Source organism: Montipora capricornis, chromosome 8, assembly GCF_036669925.1.
Source record: "Montipora capricornis isolate CH-2021 chromosome 8, ASM3666992v2, whole genome shotgun sequence".
Taxonomy (NCBI): domain Eukaryota; kingdom Metazoa; phylum Cnidaria; class Anthozoa; order Scleractinia; family Acroporidae; genus Montipora; species Montipora capricornis.
Window position 1 is genome coordinate 43289865 of NC_090890.1, and position 14040 is coordinate 43303904.

The following is a 14040-nucleotide window of genomic DNA, read 5'->3' on the forward strand; positions in this document are numbered from 1 at the left end:
TTAAAATTATATAAACAAAGGAAGTGAGAAATATATGAGAAGACATCAAATAGAATTCGGATTATTTGTGCTTTGAACCACTTTTTAACACTACAAAAGCCTGTCCCTACCAGGGACAGGTTAAAAATATTATAAAATGATGTAATGCCATGGTGCCCCTGTATGAGCACATGGTCTTCTGATCCTCTGCATCTTTTTAATGCTGTGTGAGAAAGCAGAGAATACCTTTTGAGGGGTGGGACTCGTATATTTCTCACTTTGTTTGTTTATATAATTTCAGTTATACTGGCAGGCCGCTTCGCAGCCTGGTATAATTAACAATTCCATGAGCGCACGTTGGATATGTAATGATAGATAGCCAACGAGGCGCGTAGCGCAGAGTTGGCTACAATCATCTCATATCCAACAAGCGCGAGTGGAATAATTGTTTTATTAAAAACGCCCCCAAAATATAGAAAACTAGACTACAATAAAAATAAAAAGGCCCAAAAAAATCACGCATATGCTTGCCGTGTTTGTAGATCATGGTATAATGGCTCATAACCCATGATGGCTTAGCCAATCAAAACTGTCAAATTGCATTATCCAATGATCCAGTTTTTAATAATTGGACTTAGACACAGGCTTGTAATAAAACTTTTGAAAGGTACTATATTAAACGTGGGACCAATCCCCCAACTTCATAATGTCCTCAAGTGGGATGTTGCTGTTCATGGCTGCAGTTGTAGATGCGCCTTGAACTGAGTGCACCAAAGAACACAACACAATTTTCCCGGCCAGGACCCGAAACCGGACCACTCGATCCAGAGTCGAGCACTCTAACCATGGGGCCACCCCGCCTCCCGGGAGGCGTGCTCTAGTAGAGGTCTGATTATACTATCCAGAGACAGATCATTCAAGACAAACTTGGACAAACTTCGACAAAGAATGATAGTTCATCTAGTTCATCTAATCATCCGTCCTGTCAGACTACTGTGGATGAATCATTTGGATAGATGATCTATTTCTTACACCCCATTCACACCAACAAGACATATTTAGTTAACCTGGGTTTAAAAAATGAAAATCACTAACAGAAAAATGTAGGAATGGCTTTTACATAAGATTCAGGTGAGTTTGACAATACACGCTTTGATCTGTACTAAATTTGCAGTCGACAAAAATCAGTAATCAGTATTCATGATTTAAAAAGAAAACACTTTGAACGTACTGTTTACCACACATCTTCAAAACATGGTTAAGGTTTGGTGTGAATGGGGCATTAGTCTTATAAGGGCAGAAGGTACCGTGAATCGTTCATTTTCAAGTAATGTTTTCTTTGATGTTGCTAAGGCTTATTATTATTATTCTCTGTTAGGTTTACATTCAGCATCTCATGCAGCTTGATACTACAAGTCCAATAAGGAAGCTGCGCTGCACCTTCAGAGGAAAAGAGCCACACCAATTTACAAGGTGTTTTCATGGCTGGGGTGAATTCCATGATCCAAGGTCTTAAATTTAACATAATTACCTGTAGTAATTTGGAAAACAGCAAGGACTGTGTCGACATAAACAGTGCTGATAATTATGATGATGATGATGACAGTCATAAGAAGAGCAACCAGTGAGAGTGTTTTGCAGTTACTGTCATTCTTTATTGTAATTTGATGCTGAGGATTCTAATCACAAATCTAGATTATTCTAGGACTACAAAGAAAGCTTAATATTGACACTGACAGTGATGATAAAGATTACCATCATCACATAATGTACTGTATGATGATGATGTCAAGCTGTACTCTAGCAGGGCCCTGCTTTCTCATTTGTATTGCATTGTCTCCCAACTACTGGTATATGCAACTTCATTGCAGACCTTATGCTAGATATGTAACTTACATCACCATCATTAAGGATAAAATTTAATGTCAAATAGTTTGTGACTTTAATTTAATAACTGTAAATAATCATGATTAGTTTTTGTTTTTGTAATAAAAAGTACAACCATTTAATCCGGTGCATTCATTGCATGTTTAATTTTTTTTTATTTCTAGTTTTCTTACAAAATTATAAAATGAATGATAAAAATGAATATAAATAACAGTACCAATTAAGAAAACATCCTTACTGTGGGTATATTTAATTGTGTGTATTGTTATTTCTGAAAACACTGGCCTTCTGTCCTCTTTACAGGTGAAAAATTCAGTGACATCCATTAAAATTTAATGAATGCTGTTTTGAACAGCAATAGAATGAGAAAGGGATTTTAATGTCTATTTGTGTCTTCTAATCAGCAACAAGCAATCGTGAATACACTGAAAGACAGTGTATGAGAAACACAAAATTAAGACAGTGACATTTAAGGCTAATTTTCTTTATACAATAAAGGTTGACTGTCACATGTCATGAAAATGACAAAAAAAAACCTTAAAACTCAATCAGTTTTTAATACAAAGGACAAAATGACATTAAATCACTTTGTCCCTAACGAGAATTACAACAAACTCAAAGTCATAATTTCAGCATCAATCTGTGTTTTGTGTTGGAAGAGAGACATAATTTCGAGGGAAAATTCCTACACAACCATGCACTTGTCCCTTCCACCAACTAGGGTTACTTTTATCCAGAACTGTTATCCAATCTCCAGCATTGAAGCTGAGCTCGTCATCATCTTGTGCAGTAAATGCAAACAATGCTTGAACCATTTCATTCTAAATCAAGACAAGATAGGAAAAGATAATTTAAAAGGGTCTTGCCATAATACCAACAGATGAACAATTATTTGTTCATAAATTGCTATGCACCGTACTTTGTTCCAAAAAAATCACTTTCCTTTTTCTGCATATTTGAGAAGAGTCTTTGCTGATCATTACAGCCACAGTTAACACCCTCCACTGATTTAGTATGCAACCTTTCAGACTATGAAACTCATTGCTTGCATAGTACTGTAATATGCTTCAATCACACATGCTGAATTCTTATTTGGTGACTCTTTGACATCATTTGAAGTAAAAACCTTTGGATTGAGATTAAAGCTCAAAATTTTGTGAGATGAATGTTAAAGAAACAAGGTTTCATAATTTAGGAAAACAGAAAAGTGAATCTTTGCCCCAGGAACATATATGTGAAATGGCTCAGAGCAAGTCAATTAATCCAAAAAGGGTACAGAAAAGAAATTAGTGCAGGAAGTTGAAAATTAGTGCAACAAAGCTGAATCTTTGCACTAATAGCCAATCAAATGAGAGCCCTGGATGGTGCAGTTCATGGTGCATTTTTTTCTGTGATTGAGTGATTGATACACGTGCGTTTCTTCTGTTCATTCTTCATATATATTATTAATAAATATTCATGGTGCATTTTTTTCTGTGATTGAGTGATTGATACACGTGCGTTTCTTCTGTTCATTCTTCATATATATTATTAATAAATAATCAGATGATTTCTCTCATGCAATTTGGAATAAACAAGTACTTGTAAATTTTTTCAGACTTCAAATTGCACTCACTAATTTTGTGCATCTTTGAAAAATTTTACCCATGCTTATTTATTCCAAATTACACTTGAAATCATGTAATTACCTATACAAATCAACAGACCACAACATGAATTTGAATTTGCAAAGCGATGAACAATCAACATACCCTGAAATCCACTTCACTGAGAAGAATGTGCTGTGTTTTACTGACACTGTTTGTTTTGTGATACTCAACCAGCTGATTTAAGGATGGAAACTTTCTGAGCCAAAGGTAATACCTTCTGTCATCATCTTTAAAGATCTTGAAGTGCTGGACCATATCGCCACTCCTATGATGAAAATGTCATCTTAGGAAAATCTTGCATCCTTTTAAACAACATTCATGTTCTCTCAAAAACTATGTCCCTTTCACCCCTTTGCCTGCAAAGAAGGACTCTTGCAGATTTTGCTCTGTTTAATATTATCAAATAAAGAAGCCTCGCCTGTGATCTGTTCTGTTGTAAAGCGTGCAGGAAGTGGATAGAGCACGAAAGAAGTTGAGGGGAAACACGAGACATAGTTGAGTCCCAGGACTCCCAGCCATCAATGGGCTGCACAGATGAGGTGTGTTACCTGAGGTGTGTGGGTAATTTTATGAAGTTTTAAATACGGCAATCCTACCCAGAAAAGCTCAAATTATAAACAAACTTATGACAAATTAGTGGAAGAGAATTTATTCCGGTGCAACCCAAACCACCATACAATAAATTTTCCACTTAATACCATAATAGTCTCACCTGACTGATAGAGAGAATTCACCCGGCGTGCTTTCACTTTCCCTGATAAGAAAGGCCCCTTCGCACTGGATTTGCAGTAGAGCTTCCTCAGCTTGCTTTCTTGTTATTTTTCCATGATACCAGCTAATGAAGAAATTGATCAAGTTGTTAAGAACTTTGTTTATAACATGATGGTGTCTATTCATTCAGGTTCAACTGAAATGTGAACTTGGGCCTATAGCTCTCCTGCTTTGCTGAAACCCATTGTTTCTGTGAAAAATGGAAACAGCCTTGTAGGAGATTATTGTACATTTTATAGTTTGCTGCATGGCTAATTGCCTGAAAACAAAGGGCAAAGAGATGAAAATAACAACAGAGCATTGTATTCTAGATACAAAGTAGAGATCTTTTCCATTTAAGCGTCATTTGGATTGTAACCTAAAAAAGGCATTAAAATGCCCCTTCCCCATACCGGACCCAACATTGACCAACACTGGGTTATTCAGGAAGACAAATAAAATTAATATAAACAGCATTATTTTAACATTTATTTTGAAATTGGGGAGGCTATGTAACTGACTTCCTGAAAGAGCCACTTTTAGAAGTCAAGCGGTTAAGGAACTATAGAATGTTTCGACCAGGGTAGTTGAGCCACTTTTAGGAAATTCTTTTTAAAGATAACCACTTAATCTTTAATATATATACCAAACGGAAGCACCATTGTTTTTCATTCGTTAAAGGCCTCCCAAATAATAAGCTTAGAATGCAATATTTTGAGATGTAAGAAATATCGGTAACGCATAAACTGAGAATAGAAACACTCGCATGAAAAGTCAAGGATCATGCCCGATGTCTGCAAAATACTATACTCTGTTGGCTTAGCCCTGGTTAATTATGCGTAGATACAATGTATATAAAAGCTTTAATATCACTTACGGCGCACTGCGGAAACGTTTCCAATTAAGGTGATAAAATACCTGGGATTGTCCAAAATCAGATATTGCGATAAAATCAGTGGTGGCACGATGGCTGATCACGGTTCCAAGACCCCGTTAATTTTGTAATTTTGTGAAAACTAAGAGTTTTTTGGGTTTGGATGATTTTTAATACACGACTGTCGTTATTATGAATTGTGTAAACATTGGGTCTCAACACAATATGAGGTTGTGAATGTATGCGTAATGTAACTGTAAGCTAATATATTTTAAGGACCTTTAAGCCACATCAACATACGAAAAATATTTCAGGAGCGTCAAGGCAGTGCTTGGCTACAAGGAAACTGAAACTCGAGCGATAAAACGCTTGTTCACCTGTGAGGCCTCATGGAAATATATGTATTTGGTATCCATCCTTCACGATCACCCTGTTCTGCTTTGTACCAGTTTTTATCCGAATCCTTGTCCAAGACCTGAAACAAATTACTGCTGTCAGATTTTCATCGCGACCGACATGAAGTTGAAGAGGTTGTTGAAGCGTGCAAACTCCGATGAAATATAATTCTCTCATATCCTTACATTTAATATAGTCCCCTTTTCGAACGACATTTCGTCATCCTGTGAGGCGGCAAATGGGAATTTCGTGTCAGCTTCCATTCACGAGTAACTCGTCCTCCTCTTTCAATCTCAGCTGAACAATATTTACTGAAGTTCGTCGATCACCAACAGGAAGTGAGAATGAGCTCGTTCTCAGATCCCTTGAGTCTCACGACATGTCCTTATTTAGAGATCATAAAACAGTTCCGGACTTACAAAGTTTTAGAGCCAGAGACGGAAGTTTGTCCTTCCTGAGGTGCGTAAGTTCTAATTATCTCCTTTGCGTCATGCCTTCTGTGACATTTTCGACGTTTGAATGGGCCAATTTTTCCAAGCATATTTTTCATGTCTGTGAAAAGGTACACAATCAAAAGATTCAGGCATTCTCAGTGACTTAACAACTTTATCGCTTTATAGTTTATAATTTTATAATGATTCAAAGGACTACACAATCTTTGGCAGCAAATAAGACTACAGCTATTGGGTGCACCCTTGCACGAGGAAAGGTGGCAGCAACACAGCCTGTGAGTGACTGTATGGGGATGGCAGCAACATCCCCGTGATGCAACTAATGAGGATGGCAGCGACACACCCTGAGCAATAAAGGGGGTGGGTGGCAGCGACACACACGGCAATGCGACAAAGGAGGGTGGCAGCAACATACCCTGGCGTAAATGCGCAATGGAGTAGGGTGGCAGCGACACACCCAGCGACATGCAGCTGGAAGTGATACTACTTATGTGAGCCTGCACAGTGTGGTGCAAACCACAGCTGAGATGGTGATGGTGGGTAATGGGCCCCACCCAACCTGCTACGTGCAATGCAAAGGAGCAGGTGTACACCCGTACCTGTGGTCCGGTTTATTGAAAAAAAAAACAAACAAACAGGGCAGGGAAGGGTGGGAGAAACTAAGCAATAACTTGTACAAAAAAAAAGCCTACAAGACAAAGAAACATGTGAGCGAATTAAGTGGCAACAATTGAGCATTCAATATGGTCAATCTGATAAGCGCATAGCAAGATTTATTTAGCTCTTATTAACCGAGCTTAGTCAGTCTGTATGGGAGAATCTTGACCGAGGTCGTGAGTACAGACCGAACGCAGTGAGGTCTGTACACACGACCGAGGCAAACAAAAACAATTTAATTCGTTTAATGTAACTGGTTTGTACTAACTGATATTTTGCTTGCGAATGGCGATGAGTGGCGATGAGCTGAACTTAATTCTGTCAAAGTTTGCTCGTCATCCTCTCTTTTGTCATCATGCTGTTTGGCACTGCCATAAATAAATGTTGGTAGAAGAAAATACTCAATATTTTTGAATTTTAGTTTGCATCTTTTCACCGCATAACATTACCGGTCTAGATGCCGGTCTAGATGGGAAAATCTAGACCGCGGTCAATATCGATTTTAGCCAATCAAATTCGTGAATTTTGTAGTTCCCAGTCCTCGTGAGGCAGAGCCATATAATAAATACCGGTAATAACCAAATCAATGCGCCTGCTCTGATTGGTCAATCAGCTATGGTTTATTGTGCCAGTAAACACATGGAAAAATCGCGCGTCTTCTGAATTATTATATAAAAGCAATAGACCACAGGGTTTTTATGGTTTATAGGCGTGATAAACCATTTGGAATGTTGGAAGAACACTCGAAGAATTCGTATAACACTTGCGGGCGGCTCGTGATTTACGAATTCTTCTCGTGTTCTACCAACATTCCGCGTGGTTTATCAGCCTATAAACCATAGAAACTTGTAGTCTATTACTTAAATAAATTACAATTCACAACAATGCTGGTGTGTATTCTGTATAAACAAAGATGTGGCCATCAAGGTATGCAAATTGCGTTAATTAAATAAAAGACGGTCTTTATCGTGGTTGTAGCAATGCACTGTTCTGTTAAACCATATGGTCTCTTGTTGGATTGATAAGCAAATGTAAAAGTGCTCCAAGTAGTTAAGTTAAACTCTATCAGAAACCCATAAGGGTTGAAACGTGTAACGCGCGTTCACAGCTTCCGAATATCCAGTGCGAACTGATTGGTTGAATGTTTCAGTGCTAAGTACCATATTTGGAAACCCCTCGCTCTTGTTGTTCCAAATATGGTACTTAACAAATTGAATATTCGGAAGCTTGTTTCCTAGCAAACAAGGGGCCGTTACACGTTTCAACCCTTATGGGTTTCTGACTCTATTTTACAAGTAAAATGTCCTTCAACTGAAGCACTACCCTACGAGCAGAGTCTCCTTCGATCTCCCCAGAAAAATTAGGAAGACCTTCCTCTTCCCGATTTTTCAAGGAAGATCGAAGGAGACTCTGAGTACTAAAGCACGGCTTTACAAGGCTTTTATTATGCCACACTTTAGCACGATATGGCATTTCTATGGTGCTGGGAATTCTGAAAAATTGCTGCGAGCCACAAGGCGAGTGGCAACACTATTAAATCTTGATGGCCCTGCGAACAGGCTCCCGGTTCAACCAAGTCTCTCCCTCAATTGATGGATTCATTATTGGAGTGAAGTATTATCGTTCATTTTAGACACTCAAAGCTTAATAGTGGTCATGGGAAATGAACATATTTCTTTTAAAAGCCGAACCCCAACGTCTGGACTCGCAGGACTCGAACCCGGGAACGTGTGATTAATAACCCCTTCACTTAACGATTCGGAGAACAAAAATGGAATATTTGTGGGGGAAGGAAAGCGAGTTTGTGGCGAAATGATTTGTCTGTGAAAGACTCCACAAACTTGTGTGGTTTTTATTATCCTATTGTATTCAGTTTTTGAGGGCTTCAGCAATGCTACGGCAACTATAAAACGAAACCGTCGCCTTACGTATAAATTTGCGCTATTGTAAGTGTTTCACAACTGAATATTTCATCTAGTCTCCTTGCACAGTACAAAGTGGGGGGCGAAATAAGGTAGCAAAGGTGCCGTGGTATTGAAAAGCAGAGAACAAAAGATTCCGTTTTGTGTCCTTTTGAACTTAGTCTCTTCACGTTACTATGCTGTAAATGGCAAAAGTGTCTACTAAAGTACATGTCACACGTTCGGCCCGATTGTCTTTCCTCTTTTTTGGCATTCTTTTTGCCTTCCTCGTCTTTGTTTTCTTCGTCCCATGCGCAGGGCATTTAAAAAGCTTAAAATATCCCTACTTCCAGATATCTCCACCCCCGAAAAATTGCGTGGCAAGAAACAGTCTATTGTCCGGGGGTTATGGAGTCTGGGGTGGAGCTAGGAGGTACAGGCACACCTCGTGCATTCGTTTCCTAACAGGTGCACCTAGAAAAAGAACCAAGCGAACCACAACATTGTGAAGTGTTTTAATTTCGCTTAGTGATGCTGGCCATTCAGGCTACCAACAAAAAGGTGAACACAATATGGAATTTCTGACGTTCAGTCAGAAATTGCTATTCTGACGGCACGATGTAGAGGCTCGGGTATTGTCTAGGGACTCTGGGGACTATTTTAAGGTTTTAGTGGGAAGTATTAATCATTTTTCTACGTCAGTCAGTCTTACATTCACTTGCTTTAATTTTATACAATAATAATAATAATAATAATAATAATAATAATAATAATAATAAAGAAAGTTCTTATAGGCGCATTTAAAAATCTCAATGCGCTTACAATAAGGTAAAAAATGTATATGTATAAGGAAATCTATAAAAATATGTATATCAGTAAAAATATACTACCTTTTCTGCTCTAATCATATGGACTGATAGATGTTCATATAAATACTTATTTAAATGCTAATTGAAAAAAGTAGGTTTTTAAATTTTTTTTTAAAGTCATTTACTGATTTAGAGTTTTTTGTATGTTCTGGTAAGGTATTCCAGAGTTCCGGTACGGCGTAGCTAAAAGCTCGTTGACTATAAGAAACCATGTTGATTATTGGTTTTTCTAATACTAGACGGTTACTTGAGCGGAGTGTACGTGGAGGACAGCGAAGTTTAATCAGTTCAGTAAGGTACTGAGGAGCTAATCCATGAAGACATTTATACACGAGAAGCAGGATCTTGAATTGTATTCGGTATTGGATTGGTAGCCAATGAAGTTCTTCTAGTATTGTCATTATGTGGTCATTCTTCTTCGCGCCTTTGATTAGGCGTGCTGCAGTGTTCTGGAGGCGTTGAAGTTTATTCAGGTCATAGTCAGTCGAACCGTACAGTATGCTATTAGTGTAATTAATGCGAGTTTCCTCATATTACTTTAAAACAGTAGGTTTGTTTGTTTCTTTGTTTTTTTTGGAAAAGAGGGTTTTCCTTGTTGTATGAAAAATACGTTTTCTCCTCCGTACTCTTCTTATGCATGATCTTCGCGGAAGTTACATTCTGTTACATTCTTACGTATCAGCTAATTAGCAGAATGCGCTACCTGATTTTATCCGTACCACTGAGTTTACTTGTTTCAAAAGAGAATCCAGGGCCGCATTTTGTACAGCGGCTTTTCTTTTTTGATTATTTTATCTTTAAGTATTATGTATTTAATATCTATTTGTAATGCTTTGAATTTTAGCTGTAAATATAATTTCTCGAAGATATTAGTTCAGTGTAGTTCTTCTGAACTTGGAGATGAAATAAAGTCTATGCATGCATTCATGTATGTTACCTTTAGCAAGGCGCATGCGCACACTTTGAAATCTGCCACTTCAGTGCTTACCATATGGCAGATAAAATGACTTTTGCCTTGTATATTTAAGCCATCGAATTCTTACGTTAAATTGACATGGGCGGTTTGGAGCTGTGAGTAGGTGTGGGATTTGTCTCATATGGTTTAAGAGCCGACATATCTCTCCCTCAATGCCGTACCGGGAGGCGAGGTCGGTAGCAGAAAGCAGCGAAGGGCCAACTGCGTCCAAAAGCGATCGCACGGGCCCAAAATCCCGGGATGACTCATTTGTTACGACGCTCCAGCGCCATGTCTGGAAGTACTGCGTTTTTCTCTCTTGTTTAAACATTCCGTCAGCGCATGCGTAAATGTCTTGGCTGTCCGATATCTAGCCTAGCAATAAAATTCAGATATCGATGCAGCATGTTGTTTAACAGGATTGACATTTCAGTTGACTCTACAGGCATAAACGTAACGTAAAAACCGTGCGTGTCTGAGAAATGCTTTCATGCAGACTTGGACACCTAAAATGCGCTGTTGTAAACATGGCGCTTCACGAGTGAAGTTGTCTCTCTGGCCTTTCTGTGAACGAATTCCAGGAGTTTTGAAAGCTAAAAACTTCAATCGATGCGGTATTTTACTGGTAGGATTGGGTGGCCCCACACTTGAAAAAAAAACAAACTGCGAAATGAGAATCGGGACTCTTCCCTTGTCATGGAATGGCAGAATTACCCAGAATTCTTTTTGGACATGAGCGAGGTAACTTGAGAAGCACGAGACTTGCCCTCGTCGAATGGCTGAAGCGCAGCCAGACGAAACGATATCTAGCCAGATACTCAAGAGCAGGCCTGGTGTGTGCTGTTAACGTAGATTTTGGATTTCGGGACAAAGGTTTGCTTTCATTTCGCTGTAATCCTCGTGTCAAAGAAACGGTATAATGTAATAAGAGAATAACGAGATGACCTGTCCTCTTACTACTAAAGTCAAACTACTACATGTTAGTACAATAAGCGCATTCAGAGTTTAAAAAAGTAGGTTTGTTTGTTTGTTCGTTTTTTTCGGAAAAGAGGGTTTTCCTTGTTGTATGAAAAATACGGTTTCACCTCCGTACTCTTCTTATGCATGAAGGCTTCGCGGAAGTTACATTCTGTCCATCAATAAACCTGGAACAAGCAGTTACGGTCTTCGGTAGGAGTTATATCATTTCCCTAGCCAAACGCGAGCCCGAGTCGACTACGAGTCACGAGCCAACCTCGAGTCAACCTTGAGTCAAGCCCAAATGTTGGATTTTTTCCATTTTTGAGTTTCATGGCCACAGGAAAGCAATTAAAACCTTGTAGAAATAATTTGCCATGAAATATGCTCGCCAATTTTCTACTTTCCCAATGGCTCAAATGTAAGTATCTGCTTCGTGACCAAGGAAAATGTTGTTTGAAATAATGAGCTTGCGTCACAAGCTTTTGTCGCACCTGTTTCTTGCCAACAACGGATCATGAAATTTCCAAACTTATGTAACGAAGAACCACCGTAAAAATACGTTGCACATGATACCGAAAAACATGCCCTCCATCAATTTGGCCGCGGAGAGAATGGGTTGGGATCTAATATTTCTTGGGTGCCCTGTGTATGAAACACAAGATGGCGCTCGAGTGTCACGAAATGCTATAAATATTTTATTCTACATCAAAGTTCACAGTGTGTCGTTGAAATGGAACTTCTGCATCAGTTGTGTGTAATTAACAAAGGTCGGAATCCGTGAGGAAAATTAATGGATATCGAGGTATGCAGGAATCGGCACCATGGTACCATGAGGGAGAGAAAGCGTCGGAAGCTGGAGCGCCGCTGGAGAGCGTCAAGACTGTGTGTTGACAGACAGATGTATGTTGACCAGTGTCAGATAGTGAACAAAATGCTTAAGGACGCGAAGGCTTCATATTATTCATCTATTATATCAGAGAATGCACTAGATCCAAAAATACTTTTTAACGCAGTCGACAAGTTGCTACATCGCAAAGTAGAGAAACGCTATCCGACTGCGCCCTCAACGATCGAGCTTACGAATAATTTGCCGACTTCTTTGACAAGAAGATAGCAACCATGAGAACGGAGCTATCTAACGAAATGACCTCCACTATCCAGTCTTGCGGAGCAAATGAACAGCCATGTCATGTCGAATTCACAAAGTTCAGAGTGATGTCAGCAAGAGAGGTTGAACGTTTTGTGGACAAAATCGGTCAAAAATCTTGTGATCTTGACCCTATACCAGCATCTATTCTCAAGGAATGCAAATCGACTCTTCTACCCATTTTCACTAACATGGTTAACATGTCGCTCCAATCAGCACATATTCCCGCTACACTGAAGGAAGCAATGATTCAACCGAAGCTGAAGAAAGACAACCTAGATTCTGAGGATTATCCAAATTTCAGACCTATCTCAGATCTGAAGGTTGTATCAAAGATAATTGAAAAGGCAGTATCTTGTCAATTGAGTGATTACCTACGTGATAATGATCTGGAAGAATCTTTTCAGTCAGCGTATAAATGCTTTCACAGCACAGAGACTGCTCCTTTGAAGGTGCAAAATGACATTCACCGTGAAATAGACAATCAGAAATGCGTTGTCCTGCTGCTGTTGGACATGTCTGCAGCGTTCGACACCGTCGACCATGAGTTGCTACTGGAAAGAATGTCAAAACTCTACGGTGTGAAAGGAAATGCGCTAAAATGGTTCCGATCCTATATAGACCTTATTCATAAATGGCGGTCAATTTATAATTCTTTTGTCGAAGTGCAAATTAGCCTACCAAGCCTCGATACCCTACAGTAAATTGAAAAGAATTCTTGCTCTAAAATGAGGCTTGGTAGGCTAATTTGCACGTGTACAAAAGAGTTAAAAATGTGACCGCCATTTATGAATAAGGTCTATTCAAGATCGGAAGCAGTTTGTGATGATTGATGGAATCAAATCAAAAGTGAAAGAACTCCGCTATGGTGTTCCCCAGGGATCAGTTTTAAGACCGATTCTGTACTTGCTATACGCGTCGCCCATCGGGGACATAACTACCATCTCTGCGCCGACGACACTCAGCTATACCTCTCATTTAAGCCCACTCCTGCTGAACAAGCTGGTTCCATAGCTAAGATAGAAGCGTGTGTTTCCGAAATCGACTCGTGGATGGTAAGCAATAAGCTTAAACTGAACAGAGGAAAAACGGAGTTACTGGTCCTAAGCGCACGACACCGCCCACCCCCATCAATAGAATACATCGATGTGTCTGGTGAACAGATCAAGCCATCCCCTTTTGCAAGGAACATTGGAGTTATCTTCGCTGAGCACATGTCACTATATAAGCATGTTACCAATACCTGCAAGGCTTGTTTTTTCCACCTCATCAGGAACATTAGTAAGATAAGAGACTGTTTATCTCCAGCCAGCAGACACTGAAAAGCTGGTTCACGCATTCATTACCTCTAAGCTTGATAGCGCCAACTCACTATTGTATAGGCTAACCACCTTTCTAATAGATCGCTTACAAAATGTCCAGAATGCTGCGGCAAGCATTATTGCTCGTACCAAAAAATATGACCACATTACGCCTGTCCTAAAGCAGCTGCACTGGCTTCCAGTTAACCAGCGCATTAACTATAAGATACTACTTCTGACCTATAAAGCGCTTAATGGCCAGG

General features: G+C 39.2%; 2 protein-coding genes across 2 annotated transcripts in view; one reads left to right on the forward strand and one right to left on the reverse strand.

The window, feature by feature from the left end:
* Window positions 1-1988, forward strand: part of LOC138059464 (protein flightless-1 homolog) — a 48914-nt gene extending 46926 nt beyond the window's left edge. Inside the window, exon 55 of the mRNA XM_068905083.1 lies at window positions 1358-1988. Coding sequence (XP_068761184.1) covers window positions 1358-1495 — 138 coding nt within the window. The 3' untranslated portion in view covers window positions 1496-1988. The remainder of the gene's footprint in view (window positions 1-1357) is intronic.
* Window positions 1610-5895, reverse strand: LOC138059465 (growth factor receptor-bound protein 2-like). The gene is made up of 5 exons (XM_068905084.1): window positions 5721-5895; window positions 5517-5614; window positions 4228-4350; window positions 3618-3780; window positions 1610-2687 (listed from the first exon to the last, which is right to left on the reverse strand). The coding sequence occupies exons 1-5, from the start codon at window positions 5796-5798 to the stop codon at window positions 2502-2504; spliced, it is 648 nt and encodes a 215-aa protein (XP_068761185.1). The 5' UTR covers window positions 5799-5895; the 3' UTR covers window positions 1610-2501.
* Window positions 5896-14040: the final 8145 nt, after the last annotated feature.